The sequence below is a fragment of the Pseudophryne corroboree genome, chromosome 7, assembly GCF_028390025.1.
Source record: "Pseudophryne corroboree isolate aPseCor3 chromosome 7, aPseCor3.hap2, whole genome shotgun sequence".
Taxonomy (NCBI): domain Eukaryota; kingdom Metazoa; phylum Chordata; class Amphibia; order Anura; family Myobatrachidae; genus Pseudophryne; species Pseudophryne corroboree.
The window spans coordinates 263,654,769-263,670,961 of record NC_086450.1 but is presented as its reverse complement, the minus strand read 5'-3'; the positions used below and the strand labels follow the sequence as shown (position 1 = coordinate 263,670,961).

The 16,193-nt window shown below is 46.8% G+C and overlaps 1 protein-coding gene across 3 annotated transcripts in view; it reads left to right on the top strand.

Moving 5' to 3' along the window:
• SLC29A4 (solute carrier family 29 member 4) overlaps positions 1 to 16,193 on the top strand; it is a 601,272-nt gene that overhangs the window by 303,660 nt on the left and 281,419 nt on the right. For all 3 annotated transcript variants that reach the window (XM_063934124.1, XM_063934122.1, XM_063934123.1), the window contains one exon: positions 2,774 to 3,030. In XM_063934124.1, the coding sequence (XP_063790194.1) occupies positions 2,774 to 3,030 (257 nt within the window). The remainder of the gene's footprint in view (positions 1 to 2,773; positions 3,031 to 16,193) is intronic.

Here is a 16,193-nt window from a genome sequence, read left to right as displayed (position 1 = left end):
AGTGTAGTGTTATTATAGTGTGTGCGAGGACCAGGTGCAGGGTGAGTGGTAGTGTAGTGTACTGTGTGTGGGGAGTGCGTGTAGGGCTAGGGGTAGTATGTAGTGTGTGCAGGGAGCGGGTGCAGGGTGAGTAGTAGTGTAGGTTGTGTCTATGGGGAGCTAGTGCAAGGTTAGGGGTAGTATTATTATTATTACATTTTATTTATAGGGTGCCACAAATGTTTATCAGTGCCGTACATATTGCAGATATTAGAACAATACAGGGTACACAGAACCTGTTCTGTTCTCGGCACAAGAAGCTGTGTGCAATGTTGGAGATGAGATGGAGGAGGACAGTGCTGCAGTAGGTGAGTACTTAAGGACTAATTAGGCTTATTGAAAACTTCCAATTGCTTAGTCATTAGGGGGGCAGTGCAAAGGATTCCAGCTGACAATTTTTCCTAAACAAAGGATTTAAGGAAAAATTGGACCTCCTCTGGAAGCGCTCCCAAAAAAAATTCTACTCTTTAAAAATTGTAAAAACTACACACCCAAGTGAATACCAAAAATCTTGCGCCTGCTAAGAAAAACCCTGCAGGTAAGATATGTTTGCTAAACTTGCAGCTACTTGAATATGCCCCACAGGTTTACAATGGCAATGACACACTGACAGTTTGAAAGCAACCCTTTACTCAACCTGATCTGACATTACTTTCATCATCACTTGCATTTCAGTTAGAGCCACAGTACTAATTCAGTTGAATATGCAGTCTACAGGAATTCGCAATGATGCAACTTCCTGTTTCTTAAAACACATGTTGCATCCTTGGACACGGGAATAGCTGTAGCTAAGAGCAGATCATTGAAGGAAAATCAAGTAATCTTTCACATCAGGCAAAGCTAGGTGCAGCATCTGGGCCAGATAGTAGATAAATCATATTTACCTACTTTCCCAGAAGGTCCAGATGACTCACGATATTCTGGGTAGTCCCCAGGACCTCCGAAAGAGTGGGTAGATCTCCAGCCTCCAGCCCACTTCCTAGTGAAGATGACAGGATGGTGAAAAAAATACCAGGAATCACGGGTCCGTAGAGATGGGGCAGGACAATATGACATGATTTAATGGCCTAATAATAAGAAAAGTCTGCCCCACCCCCGGTGTGGTCATTTGCACCTCCTCCCAGAGAGGAGAAAAAAAGTCAGCAAAAATTAGGTAGATAGATAGATAGATAGATAGATAGATAGATAGATAGATAGATAGATAGATAGATAGGAGCTGACTGGCTGGTACATTATCGCCTTACACTTTATCACTTCTCCAGGCTTAATACATCTGCCCCTGTGTGTCTTACCTGCAGTGCCCCTCTCCCCTGCAGTCTGGTACAGCTAATAGCATGTCAGTGATCAGCCAGAGCACCTGTGAAGAACTCGCTTATAAAGGTAGGGTGGGTATGCCTGTTAGTCGGGGAGTGTGGTGGAGGGGGGGAGGAGTCTTAGGTATAAATGACTACCTGGGCCATTTATCTGTATGGCCTTCACCGGGAAAGCTGGCCAGTGACTAAGAAGCAGATCTCTGTTGGGTAGTATCAGGGCCATGATCATTTACTTTGTGAAAGTTACTGTTCTGCGGTCAACCTTATTAAATAAACCATAATGGACAAGTGTGCACTTCCACTACACAGCTTCTTTGTCCAGATAGATAGATAGGAGCTGACTGGCTGGTGTGTTATCACCTTCCACTTTATTGCAGTTAAAATGCCGGCTGTCGGGATCCCAGTGTTCAGAATGCCAACCCCAAAATCCAGACAGCCGACAATGCCAACAGACGGAATCCTGGCGCACTTGGGCTATTCTCACTCGTGGGTGTCCACAACACCCATAGAGTTGGAAGAGATCCTGTGGTGAGCGCACTGAGCCACCGATCCCGCGGCGTGGCAGGCGAGGCGAGCCCGCAAGGGGACTCTTAGCGCTCGCCCTGCTGCTGGCATTCTGGCGGGCAGAATGCCGGTAGATAGATAGATAGATAGATAGATAGATAGATAGATAGATAGATAGAAATGTGTCAATGAGTTTTATATACTTATATGAACAATGCGTCTAGGTCACTTAATTGTTGGTGATTCTTGGTAATTGGCCTATGCAAATTCTGACACTGAGTCTATGATTTTCTTTTTTTAATTGTTTAAATCTGTTTTCAGGTTTTGGCTTCACCGGGCCTTTATTAAACTGTTTGCTATGTGGAATCATTATTATGTGTGTCGCCTGCATCTGCCATCATTAAGAATTTATTGATGAGCAGAGATGAGCAAAATAATTATTCTTAAAACTTGAGGTTTTTGGGGTTTCAGTTAATCTCTGCAACAAAGTTTTGAAAGTTTACTCAAATTGATTCTCAAGGGTATATTTACTTAAGTTTGGGTTTACAAAAGTTGCCCATAGCAACCAGTCAGATTCTACTTTTCATTTATCTAGCACTTTCTATAAGTTTATAGCTAGTGACTGATTGTTTGCTGCTGGTAACATATCCACTTTTTAGTAAATATACACCTCAGATGATTTTTGGCAGCCTCCCTGGAGGGTAGGCAAATATGGTTGTATGCAATGAGCACCAAGCTGTTTTGAGTATTCCATTATGTACTCAATGAAACCTCAACTCATTTAATAATTTTAAGTAGATGATTTGCCCTTTGTTAACATGCACAGTATGAATGTGCCTAAAAGGTGATTGTGGTGTGCTCATCACTAATGAGGAGTTAGGACATTATCTAACATGCTTTTTCATTTGTCTTTTCAGGTACTGCTGGAGTAATAATCTCTCTCAGCCGCATATTTACAAAGCTTTTGCTACCAGATGAGAAAGAGAGCACAGTAATCTTTTTCTTAATTTCCATATCACTGGAGCTTATGTGCTTTGTTTTGCACTTGTTGGTGAGAAGAACTCGTTTTGTCCAGTACTACACAAATAAATCTCTGCTCAAAAACTCACTGATGAGGAGTCTGTCAGAGCCAAGCATCCATTATAAAGTGCACCACAATACCTATGCAGAAGACGTAAGTTACATTTATTTATTTACAGAAGTACCTATCAACATAAAAAGTGAAGAAATAATATATATATTTTTTTATTTTTTTTATTTTTTTCACTGCTATTACCAGCATGTTGTGATATTGGGGGTCATTCCGAGTTGATCGCAGCCAGCAACTTTTTGCTGCTGGTGCGATCAACTAATCCCCGCCTATGGGGGAATGTATTTTAGCTTAGTAGGGCTGTGAACGCTTGTGCAGCCCTGCTTAGCTAAAAAAGTTTTGTGTAAAACAAGACCAGCCCTGGACATACTTAACCCTGTGCGACGATCTCATCATTGATGGGGCCAGCTTTGACGTAACACCTCCGCCCTCTGTTCGCCTGGACACGCCTGCGTTTTACTTACCACTCCCCGAAAACGTCAGGAAACGTAAGGTGAAGTAAGGTGACGCCCAGGAATGCCCTCTTGCTGTCCATCTTCTTGCTATTGCCGCTGCGACCGCTTTCTTCATTGCTAGCGTTGTTGCCCTGCCACCTCTGTCGCCGGGCAACGATGCAAGTGCGCAATGCGCAAGCCGTGCATGCGCATTTCAGACCCATTCGCATCGCAGCGAAGCACCGCTGCGAGCGAACGGGTCGGAATGACCCCCATTGTCAGATCTGAAATATTATCATGGTAAGAAATATATACACACAAGGCTGTAACTAAGGGTGTGCCATTGGATATCCGGACTCTAGGTCGACACCCATTAGGTCGACACCCATCGGTGGACAGTGGATAGGTCAACATGAAAAAGGTCGACATGAGTTTTCACAATTTTGGGGGGACTTTTTCATACTGGACTACAATTGGGGCACCTTTTTGCTCACCATGCAAGGGGATGCGGTGCATGAATTGGGGTTCCCGTTCACTTAATGGAGAAAACTACACCAAAAAAACATAAAAATATCATGTTGACCTTTTTTCATGTGAACCTTGTTCATGTCGACCTAATTGCCATGTCGACCTATTTCTAGTGTTGACCTACCCACTGTTGACCAATGGGTATGGACCTAATGGCTGTCGACTTTGAGTCCCATACCTGTGCCATTGACAGGATGCAGGGCCCTGGGGGCAGAACCGTAACTGCCCCATGGCACCTGCTTGTGGTTTGCAGGATGCCTGGAATGGCCAATAGCACAATGTTGTGTATTGAGGTCAATGCGTATAAATGTATGACCCCAATAGAGGAGCATGCCATGGAGGGCTGTGCTATGTTGTACACTGCAGTTTCTTGTAGGGGATAATGAAACTTTTGCTTGCACCTTAGGCTCCCTTTTGGAAAAGGGGTATGACCTCTCATGAAATGCCTTGCCCACGAACCACTCCCCACATTTTCATCACACTGGCAGCATGCCTCCAGTCCCTCTCTCCAGTAAACAGAACACGCGTGAATGTGAATGAGTCTTCTCTTACCTATATGGAGGTTTTTCTGCAACGGGGAACCTCTGAAGACATTGATCCTCCCTGGACAGGCAGTGTCATGAGTCAGAATTCATGAACATTTATGTAGGAGATCATATACAGTAGTCCAGGCCTGGCCAACCTGTGGCTCTCCAGCTGTTGTAAAACTACAAGTCCCATCATGCTTTGCCACAGTTTTGCTATTAGGGAAGGCTAAAACTGTGGAAGGGCATGCTGGGATGTGTAGTTTCACAACAGCTGGAGAGCCACAGGTTGGCCAGGCCTGCAGTAGTCCATCAGCTGATTTGATATATGAAACTTGTATATCTTTGCACGACTGAGTCTGAATTTGTACGATGTAGTAGCTGCAGCTTTTTTTCCAATATAAGTTCTGTTGTTCTCCATAAACAGTACAGACTCAGTCACACACAATATACAAGTGTCATATATCATATTAATCAGCACAGTCTTCTCATGCATTCTAGCCACATTGTGTTGAGACTAAGGCACATTATTTGGCAAAAAGACATCTTACTGTAGCAGAGTTGCATGGGACCTGGTGGACAACTCATGCCAGGCATCTCGAACTGCATGACTTATTGAGGCTGGATGTGTGAGGACATATCTGTAGGAATAAAACCAATTTCATTATCACACAACAGAGGTTCAACAAGATAATACCTAGCAACAGAAGGGCAAAATGTGAGTTTCCCTGATCAAACAATTTTATTTTTCTTACGTCCTAGAGGATGCTGGGGTCCATTTTAGTACCATGGGGTACAGACGGGTCCACTAGGAGCCATGGGGACTTTAAGAGATTAATAGTGTGGGCTGGCTCCTCCCTCTATGCCCCTCCTACCAGACTCAGTTTAGAAAATGTGCACGGAGGAGCCGGTCACAGCTAGGGGAGCTCTTAGGAGTTTTCTTAGTTTTTTGTTTTGTTTTAATAGGCTGCTGACAACAGCCTTCCTGGTTCGTGGAACTTAGGGGGGAAGTAGGAACCAACTCTTGAAGTTAATGGTTCTCTATCTCCGCTGACAGGACATTGAGCTCCTGAGGGTGCTTTTTGCAAACTCATGAGGCGACTGCTCACTCCCGCAGCACGGACACTACCCCCTAACAGAGCCAGAAGATAGAAGAGTGGTGAGTACAGCGCCGGCGTCCCGGTTAGTGGGTCGTCAGCGGGTATGGCGGCACAGGGGTGGGAGTGCAGCTCTGACAGGCTGTGCTCCATGAATGCTCAGCTACACACAGTGTAGGCGCTCGGAGGGGCGTCCTGGGCCAGCGCAATCACCCTAAACTGGTCACTCAGCTAACAGGGGCTAATCCCGCTGTTAGCATATAAAAGCTCTGGCCAGTATAATCCAATTGTGCGGGAAGCCGCGCGCCATTACAGGGGACGGGGCTTCTCCTCAGAGCGGATCCAGCACTCACCAGCACCATTTTCTCCCTGCAGACATAGGACACTGACAGGGAGCGCTGCCCTCCACATAACTCCAGTTATCCTCTGTGGTACCATGGTGTTATAGACAGGGGGGGAGTGTGTTGTTAGTACTAATTAACCTATTAAGGTTGGTTAGTCAGCGCCGGGCTTTTATCATAATAACTGCCCACAGGGGCGCTGTGTGGCTGGCTCCTTAGACTCTGTGGCTCTCTGAAGGTACTCTGGGGGAAACTGTATCTGACATTTTTTCTGTGTGTGTGTAATACCCCTTTCACATCGCACAAATAACCCGGTATCGACACGGCATATTGCCGTGTCGACACGGGTCAGTGTGTGATGTGAAAGCACTTTCGGCGAATTAGCGGGTCGCCTGACCCGTTAATTCAACCCGGTATAAAAGAAGGATTATACCCGGGTTGAATACCGGGTCAGGCGCAGTGTGAATGGGAGCCGCGTCGATGCGACTGGGTTCCCATTCACGGCATAGGGAGAGGCGGCACAGGAGATTAGCTCATCTCCCAGCGCCGCCTCCAACCCCGCCCTGCTGCTGCTGCGCCCCCCGCTGCTATGGCAACCGACCCGGTATATTGCCGGGTCGTAAAGCCAACAAAAGCAGAGCAAATGCCGGATCCCACCTGGTAAGGACACGTTTCTCTTACCGGGTGGGATCCGGCATTTGCGATCTGAAAGCGGTATTAGTGTGTATATCCCACATTACCATGTCCAAGGACCCTGTATCCTGCGCTGCAGAATGTTTATCTTCTCCTGAGGAGTCTATTCCATGTACTCAGGATTGCAATATGCTTTCTCAGCCGAACCTGCATGGGTGGATTCTTTAAGGGGAATGATATCCCACATTTCTACAAGTATGTCACATACTGAGAAAGAGATGCAGTTTATGAGGAAATCTGTGGAGGATTTGCAGTATTTGGCCCCCACTAATTCGTCAAAAACCCCACCTACATACCCACAAAAGCGTACACTTACCCAGATAATGCAAGCTGACACTGATACCAACTCTGATATAGGGGACGGTGATGGGGATATGCAGTGGGGGGGGATTTCATCCCTTGCTAAAGGGGTGCAACTAATAATTGAAGCCATTAGGGATGTTTTGCACATTACTGAGACGGTACCTCTAAGGACTTACTTTACAGAAAGTAAGAAATCCTCGCTTACTTTCCCGGCTTCCAAGGAGTTAAACTCTTTGTTTGAAAAATCCTGGGAAAACCATGAGAAAAAATTCCAGACCCCAAAAAGGGTTCTCATTGCTTTTCCTTTCCCTGAGGAGGATAGAAAAAAGTGGGAAAAACTCACTATAGTTGACGCTTCTATATCTAGGTTGTCAAAAAAGGTGGTTTTTACCTGTTCCTGGTTCAACCGCTTTAAAAGAGCCAGCTGACCGCAAGATTGAGACTACACTCAAATCACTATACACTGCTACTGGCATAGCTTTAAGGCCCACTATTGCTTGTGCGTGGATTTCTAAAGCTATAGTACAGTGGTCAGGCACATTGCTAGAGGACTTCTTGCGTCACATACAGGATTCTGCAGGGTTCATGGTGGAGGCCATGAAGGACCTTGGCATGCTGAATGCACGGGCTACTTCTATGGCGGTCTCGGCGTGCAGAGGACTTCACAGGTCAGGCTCTGTTTGGGGACGCATTGGATGCGTGGATCTCCACGGCAACTGCGGGTAAGTCAACCTTTCTTCCCTCAGCAGCACCACCGGCTAGGAAATCTTATCCTTCGCCTACACTGCAGTCCTTTCGGACCGCAAAATTTAAAAAATCCAAACCCCCGCCCACCTTCTTTAGAGGAGGTCGGGGAAAGTCCAGAAAACCTGCACCATCAGGTTCATAGGAACGGAAACCAGGTTCTGCTTCCTCAAAATCTTCAGCATGACGTGGACATCCCAGCCTGGAGGTCGGGCAGGTGGGAGCGAGACTAAAAGCTTTCAGTCACGTTTGGGCTTCATCATGCCTAGACCTCTGGGTAAAGGATATTGGCCCTCATTCCAAGTTGTTCGCTCGCTAACTGCTTTTAGCAGCCGTGCAAAAGCTAAGCCGCCGCCCACTGGGAGTGTATCTTAGCTTAGCAGAAGTGCACACGAAAGGATCGCAGCGCTGCTACAAAAAAGGATTGTGCAGTTTCTGAGCAGCTCCAGACCTACTCCTAGCTTGCGATCACTTCAGACTATTTAGTTCCTGTTTTGACGTCACGAACACGCCCTGCGTTCGGCCAGCCATGCCTGCGTTTCCCCAGGCACGCCTGCATTGTTTCTGGCACGCCTGCGTTTTTACACACACTCCCCGAAAACGGTCAGTTACCTCCCTGAAACACCCACTTCCTGTCAATCACTCTGCGGCCAGCAGTGCGACTGAAAAGCGTTGCAAGACCTTGTGTGAAACTGCATCGGCTGTTGTTAAAGTACGTCGCGCGTGCGCATTGCACCACATACGCATGCGCAGAAGTGCCGTTTTTTTGCCTGATCGCTGCGCAGCGACTGAAAACAGCTAGCGAACAACTCGGAATGACCACCATTGTTGCCCAGGGATACAGACTGAAGTTTCAAGAACTCCCACCTCACAGATTCTTCAAATCAGGCTTACCAGCTTCGCTGACAGAAAGTGCCATCCTACAGGAAGCCATTCAAAAATTGGTTCAAACGAATGTAATTGTTCCAGTTCCACTTCACCTACAACACAAGGGTTATTACTCAAACCTATTTGTGGTACCGAAACCGGACGGTTCGGTAAGGCCAATATTAAACCTAAAGTCATTGAACCCCTACTTGAGGGAATTCAAATTCAAGATGGAGTCTCTGAGAGCAGTGATCTCAGGTCTGGAGGAGGGGGGAATTCCTAGTATCCCTGGATATCAAGGATGCATACCTTCACATTCCGATCTGGCCGCCTCACTAGGCTTATCTCAGATATGCGCTGCTGGACTGTCACTATCAGTTCCAGGCACTGCCATTTGGCCTCTCCACAGCACCAAGGGTGTTCACCAAGGCCATGGCGGAGATGATGCTACTCCACCACAGACAGGGAGTGAACATAATTCTATATCTGGATGATCTGCTGATAAAAGCATCCTCCAAGGAGAAAATGTTGCAGAATATTGCTCTCTCAACTTGACTACTCCAGGATCATGGGTGGATCCTGAACCTTCCAAAGTCACATTTGGAGTCGACAAGGAGCCCTTCCTGGGGATGATACTTGACACGGAAGTGCAGAGGGTGTTTCTACCCGTGGAGAAAGCGTTTGTGATCCAATAAATGGTCTGGGAGCTCCTGAAGCCAGCCCGGGTATCGGTTCATCAGTGCATTTGCCTTCTGGGGAAGATGGTTGCATCCTACGAGGCTCTTCAGTACGGAAGATTCCATGCGAGGTTCTTCCAACTGGATCTCCTAGACAAATGGTCGGGATCACATCTTCACATGCACCAACGGATACGCTTGTCACCGAAAGCCAGAATTTCACTCCTATGATGGTTGCAAGCTTCTCACCTACTCGAAGGCAGCAGGTTCGGGATCCTTCTAACCACGGATGCAAGTCTCAGAGGTTGGGGAGCAGTCACCCAAGGGGAAAACTTCCAAGGAAGGTGGTCCAGTCAGGAATCTCTCCTTCCAATAAACGTTCTCGAACTGAGGGCCATTTACAGTGGCCTTCTACAAGCGGCACATCTTCTGCAAGATCAAGCCATTCAGGTTCAGTCGGACAACGTCAAAGCGGTGTCCTACATAAACAGGCAGGGCGGAATGAAGAGCAGAGCTGCGATGTCAGAGGTAACAAGAATCATCCTCTGTGCATAAAAGCATGCGGTGGCGCTGTCAGCAATCTTCATTCCGGGAGTGGACAACTGGGAAGCAGACTTCCTCAGCAGACACGATCTCCATCCAGGAGAATGGGGACTCCACCCGGAGGTATTCACAGAGGTGACAAACCGATGAGGTGTACCTCAAATAGACATGATGGCCTCTCACCTCAAAAAGAAGCTTTGGAGGTACTGTTCCAGGTCGAGAGACGCATACGCAGTGGCGATGGACGCGCTGGTAACTCCGTGGACGTACCAGTCTGTGTATGTGTTCCCTCCACTTCCACTCATCCCAAGGATTCTCAAGCTCATAAAGAGAACAAGAGTTCAGGCGATCCTCATTGCTTCGGACCGGCCAAGAAGGGCTTGGTATGCGGATCTTCTGGAATTACTGCTGGAGGATCCGAGGCCTCTTCCTCTTCGCGGGGACCTTCCTCAACAGGGGTCGTTCGCCTATCTAGACTTACCGCGGCTACGTTTGACGGCATGGAGGTTGAACGCCAGATCTTAGCTCGGAAGGGCATTCTGAAAAAGGTAATTCCTACCCTGATACAGGCTAGGAAGGGAGTAACATCAAAACATTACCATCGGATATGGAAAAACTATGTGTCTTGGTGTGCAGCCAATAAGTTTCCTACGGTGGAGTTTCAACTGGGACGTTTTCTCCTCTTTCTGCAAGCAGGTGTGGTTGTTGGCCTATGCTTGGGCTCCATAAAGGTCCAGATTTCGGCCTTGTCCATTTTCTTTCAGAAACAATTGGCTGCTCTTCCTGAAGTTCAGACTGCATATTCAACCACCCTTTGTGCCGCCTACGGCACCTTGGGATCTCAATGTGGTACTGCAGTTCCTGCAATCAGATTGGTTCAAGCCTTTACAGACGTGGACGTCAAGTTTCTTACTTGGAAATCGGTCACACTGTTGGCAGTGGTGTCTGCTAGACCTGTGTCGGAATTTAGGGCATTGTCATGCAAGAGCCCCTTCTTGATTTTCTATGAGGATAGAGCTGAGCTCAGAAAGTGTCAGCAATTTCTTCCGAAGGTTGTGTCAGCCTTTCATATCAACCAACCTTTTGTGGTCCCAGTGGCTACTGACTCCTCAATTACCTCAAAGTCCTTGGATGTTGTGAGGACTTTGAAAATATGACCCTCATTCCGAGTTGATCGCTGGCTGCTTTCGTTCACAGTGCAGCAATCAGGCTAAAAATCTGCACTTCTGCGCATGCGTATGGGGCGCACTGCGCACGTGCGTCGTACTTTCACAAAAGCCGATGCAGTTTTACACAAGCTCTAGCGATGCTTTTCAGTCGCACTGCTGTCCGCAGAGTGATTGACAGGAAGTGGATGTTTCTGGGTGGTAACTGACCGTTTTCGGGGAGTGTGTAATAAAATGCAGGCGTGCCAGATAAAAACGCAGGAGTGGCTGGGTAAACATAGGCGTGGCTGGACGAACGCAGGGCGTGTTTGTGACGTCAAAACAGGAACTAAATAGTCTGAAGTGATCGCAAGGTAGGAGTAGGTCTGCAGCTACTCTGAAACTGCACAATTTTTTTTGTAGTAGCGCTGCGATCCTTTCGTTCGCACTTCTGCTAAGCTAAGATACACTCCCAGAGGGCGGCGGCTTAGCATTTGCACTGCTGCTAAAAGCAGCTAGCGAGCGAACAACTCGGAATGAGGGCCCATATGTGAAGAGAACTTCACGTTACAGGAAGTCGGACGCTCTGTTTGTCTTTTATGATCCCAACATGGGCCCTCATTCCGAGTTGTTCGCTCGGTAATTTTCTTCACATCGCAGCGATTTTCCGCTAATTGCGCATGCGCAATGTTCACACTGCGACTGCGCCAAGTAAATTTGCTATGCAGTTAGGTATTTTACTCACGGCATTACGAGGTTTTTTCTTCGTTCTGGTGATCGTAATGTGATTGACAGGAAGTGGGTGTTTCTGGGCGGAAACTGGCCGTTTTATGGGTGTGTGTGAAAAAACGCTGCCTTTTCTGTGAAAAACGCGGGAGTGTCTGAAGAAACGGGGGAGTGTCTGGGCGAACGCTGGGAGTGTTTGTGATGTCAAACCAGGAACGAAACTGACTGAACTGATCGCAGTTGCCGAGTAAGTCTGGAGCTACTCAGAAACTGCTAAGAAGTGTCTATTCGCAATTCTGCTAATCTTTCGTTCGCAATTTTACTATGCTAAGATTCACTCCCAGTAGGCGGCGGCTTAGCGTGTGCAAAGCTGCTAAAAGCAGCTTGCGAGCGAACAACTCGGAATGAGGGCCCATATGTGAAGAGAACTTCTCGTAACAGGAAGTCGGACGCTCTGTTTGTCTTTTATGATCCCAACATGGTTGGGTGTCCTGCTTCTAAGCTGACAATTTCTCGCTGGATCAGGTTTGCTATTCAGCATGCTTATTCTACGGCAGGCTTGCCGTGTCCAAAATCTGTTAAGACCCACTGTACTCGTAAAGTGGGTTCTTCCTGGGCGGCTGCCCTTGGTGTCTTGGCTTTAAAGCTGTGCCGAGCAGCTACTTGGTCTTAGTCGAACACATTTGCTAAGTTCTACAAGTTCAATACTTTGGCCTCTGAGGTCCTAAAGTTTGGTCAGTCTGTTCTGCAGGAATCTCATCACTCTCCCTTCCGTACTGGGAGCTTTTGTACATCCCCATGGTACTAAAATGGACTCCATCATCTTCTAGGACGTAAGAGAAAATAGGATTTTAATTACCTACCGGTAAATCCTTTTCTCGTAGTCCGTAGAGAATGCTGGATGCTCGCAAAGTGCTTCGTATTCCTGTTTTGTTGTTTGGTTCAGTTTGTTGGTTCAGCTGTTGCCGAAGTGTTCCCAGTTGGTTAGCTTGGCTTTCCTTTTGTTGTACGTGTGAGCTGGTGTGAATCTCACCACTATCTGTGTATTTCCTTCTCTCTGAGTATGTCCGTCTCCTCGGGCACAGTTTTTAGACTGAGTCTGGTAGGAGGGGCATAGAGGGAGGAGCCAGCCCACACTATTAAACTCTCATGGCTCCTAGTGGACCCATCTATACCCCATGGTATTAAAATGGACCCCAGCATCCTCTACGGTCTACGAGAAAAGAATTTACCGGAAGGTAATTAAAATCTAATTTTTAATAACATATATTTGCTTATTTTTTACCATTTGTATCAGTAATATGGTTTCTTTAGAATTGGTGTCTTACTGAAGATTAATGTCCCCCATCCTTTCTTCTGATCCTACCAGTGGTCCTACATGTGTATCTTCAGCACCACCCCCCTGTGTGTCTCCAGCACCATCCCCCTGTGTCTCCCCAGCACCAACCCCATGTATCCAGTGACACGGAGAGAGGGGGGGGGGGGAGAGGGTACTAATAACCCATGCCCAGGTCTGATAGAGGGGCCCAGTGGGGGCCCAGGTCCCCCCCCCACCCACCCAGCAGCTGCAGCTTTTCTTCTCTCTGCTGTGTGCTGGGTTACAGTATGGCCAGGGAAGCACTTAAAATACAAGTTTGTCTGTGTATTTTTCTAAGGGTGCATGGCCAAACCTGCTGTGATTAGGCCACACCCCCTGCAAAGTACATGGGCCCAACCAGGTTCTCCATTGCCCTGCGTGCATCTCCCCAGTGCCATACCCGTGTGTCTTCCCGGCTCTTACCCCAGGAAGAGACTCACCTGCTATGCGCTCCCCAGTACCCAGACTCCAAACACCGCACAGCAGACCCCATCAGAGGAAGCCAGCTGGACCTGGAAGAGTGGGCACACACTCCCGCCGCACAGTCACTGTGTATGAGAGGCTCCCGTCACTCTAAGGCCACACCCACACTGCCTACAGCTTGCTGTCCTATGTGGGCAAACAGCTCATGTCCCTGCCAGGCACTAAGTGGCATATCCTTGGGACCCAGTACCGGTGTCCCCTTTCACCCCCCCTCCCCCCTGTTGCCGGCCCTGTCTCCCCAGCACCATATCCTTTCTCCCAGATTGATCTACTCTCCCTCAGCACCATCTCCTGCCACAGAAAACTACTGTAGAAGAGCTAACAATTATTTGCAGAGCAATGTTAAGCACAAAGGGGGTCATTCTGAGTAAATCGCTCGCTGATGATTTTCGCAGCGCAGCGATCAGGTAAAAAAACTGCAAAACTGCGCATGCATATGCACCGCAATGCGCACACGCGTTGTATGGGTACGAACCGCATCGTTGATGTGCAATGCTTCTAGCGACGAATCCATTCGCACAGACGATCACAAGGAGATTGACAGGAAGAGGGCGTTTATGGGTGTCAACTGACCATTTTCTGGGAGTTGTAGCAAAAATGCAGGCGTGAACAGGCGTTTGCACGGCAGGTATCTGACGTCAATTCCGGGACCTCCGTCGCTAGAATCATCGCACAGGATAAGTAACTACAGGGCTGGTCTTGTTTTGCACAAATTGTTTTTGTACTGCTTGGCTGCACATGTGATCGCAGACTTGCAGTGTGAAAATACACTCCCCCGTGGGTGGCGACAATGGGGGTAATTCCAAGTTGATCGCAGCAGGAAATTTTTTAGCAGTTGGGCAAAACCATGTGCACTGCAGGGGAGGCAGATATAACATGTGCAGAGAGAGTTAGATTTGGGTGTGGTGAGTTCAATCTGCAATCTAATTTGCAGTGTAAAAATAAAGCAGCCAGTATTTACCCTACACAGAAATAAAATAACCCACCCAAATATAACTCTTTCTGCACATGTTATATCTGCCCCCCCTGCACTGCACATGGTTTTGCCCAACTGCTAAAAAATTTCCTGCTGCGATCAACTTGGAATTACCCCCAATGTGTTTGCACGGCTGCTAAAAGTAGCTAGCGAGCGATCAACTCGGAATGAGGGCCAATGTCTAAGATATACTAAATATACTAATATTTTGCTATATCGCACCTTACATCATCCTTTTGATTACTTTGTATTGCTGTCCTGGCCTAGTGATTGTAGGAGGAAAGGCCCTGCAATCACATCTGTTTGATTTAATTTTTTTGTTATTAAGAACTTTTTGGTATTTTTGGGGTTTAGAACCTCAATACACCAGGCAGCGGGGAAATACATCTTAGTCTCAATGCAACTATTGTATATTGTGTGTGACTGACTCTGTATACGGAGCAGAACAGAAATTCTATTTGAAATAAGACACGGCCGACCTGAGGCTCTCTAGCTGTTATGAAACTACAAGGTCCAGCATGCCCTGTCAGTTTTGCTATTAGGGAATGCTACAACTGTGGCAGGGCATGTTGTAGTCACAAAGTGCTACCACAAGCCTGTCCAACCTGTGGCTTTACAGCTGTTGTGAAACTACACATCCTAATGAGGGACAGATTCACAGACTCAGTCACACACTTATATACAAGTGTCATATATCAAATTAATCAGTCTCCCTATGCATCCTAGTCACATTGCGCTGTGAATAAGAGGTATTTTCAGCAAAAAGATGCCCAATGCTAGATGGGCATCTTTCACACATGACCTGGCTCAGCAAGAGGGACTGTTTGGTATGACTGCTGCAAAGATGTATGAGGACATTATCTGCATATGATATCTTGATTTTTTTTTGTAGCTGTACCTATTGAAGAGATTGACAATCAATCTTTGAATATTCAGGCTATGAAAATGTAATGTTTTAGCACATTAAACATCCAAAACAATTTTATATTTTCCAGTATGATGCTTAATCTCAGCCACTGCATATTTATAATGGGTGCAGTGTGTGCGGTGCACATGGGCCCACGACGTCCAGGGGTGCCCTCACTGCACACCCTGCACCTTGTTTTCAGTATTTATCCTTTGGAGTTCTGATAAATAAACTTTAAAGCTTGGGATTGGATACTAGGATTTATTGAATGGACAAGATCTTGGTTGCAGTATAGAAAACAGAGAGTTGTGGTAAATGGAGTGCATTCACAGGAGTAAAATGTTACCAGTGGAGTACCCCAGGGATTTTTACTTGGACCAGTGCTTTTTAATATATTTATTGGTGACATTGCAAATGGCATTAAAGGGAAAGTATGCCTTTTTGCAGATGACACAAAGGTATGCAACAGGGTAGACACACCAGGTGGGGTAAAACACATGATTGAGGATCTAGGCAGACTCGAGGAATGGTCAAGAGTGTGGCAATTAAAGTTTAATGCCAAAAAATGCTAAATCATGCACTTGGGTCTCAAAAATCCAAAGGCTAAATATAGTATTAATGGCACTATATTGGAAACTACTGAGGAGGAAAGGGATCTAGGAGTCACTATTTCAGGTGACTTAAAGGCAGATAAGCGATGTAACAAAACAATGAGGAAGGCTAGTCATATGCTTGGCTGCATTGGGAGAGGAATCAGCAGCAGAAAGAAAGAAGTAATAATGCCACTGTATAGGTCATTGGTACGGCCTCATCTAGAATACTGTGTTCAGTTCTGGAGGCCATATCTTCAAAAGGATATTAATACATTAGAAACTGTACAAAGAAGGGCAACTATAATGGTG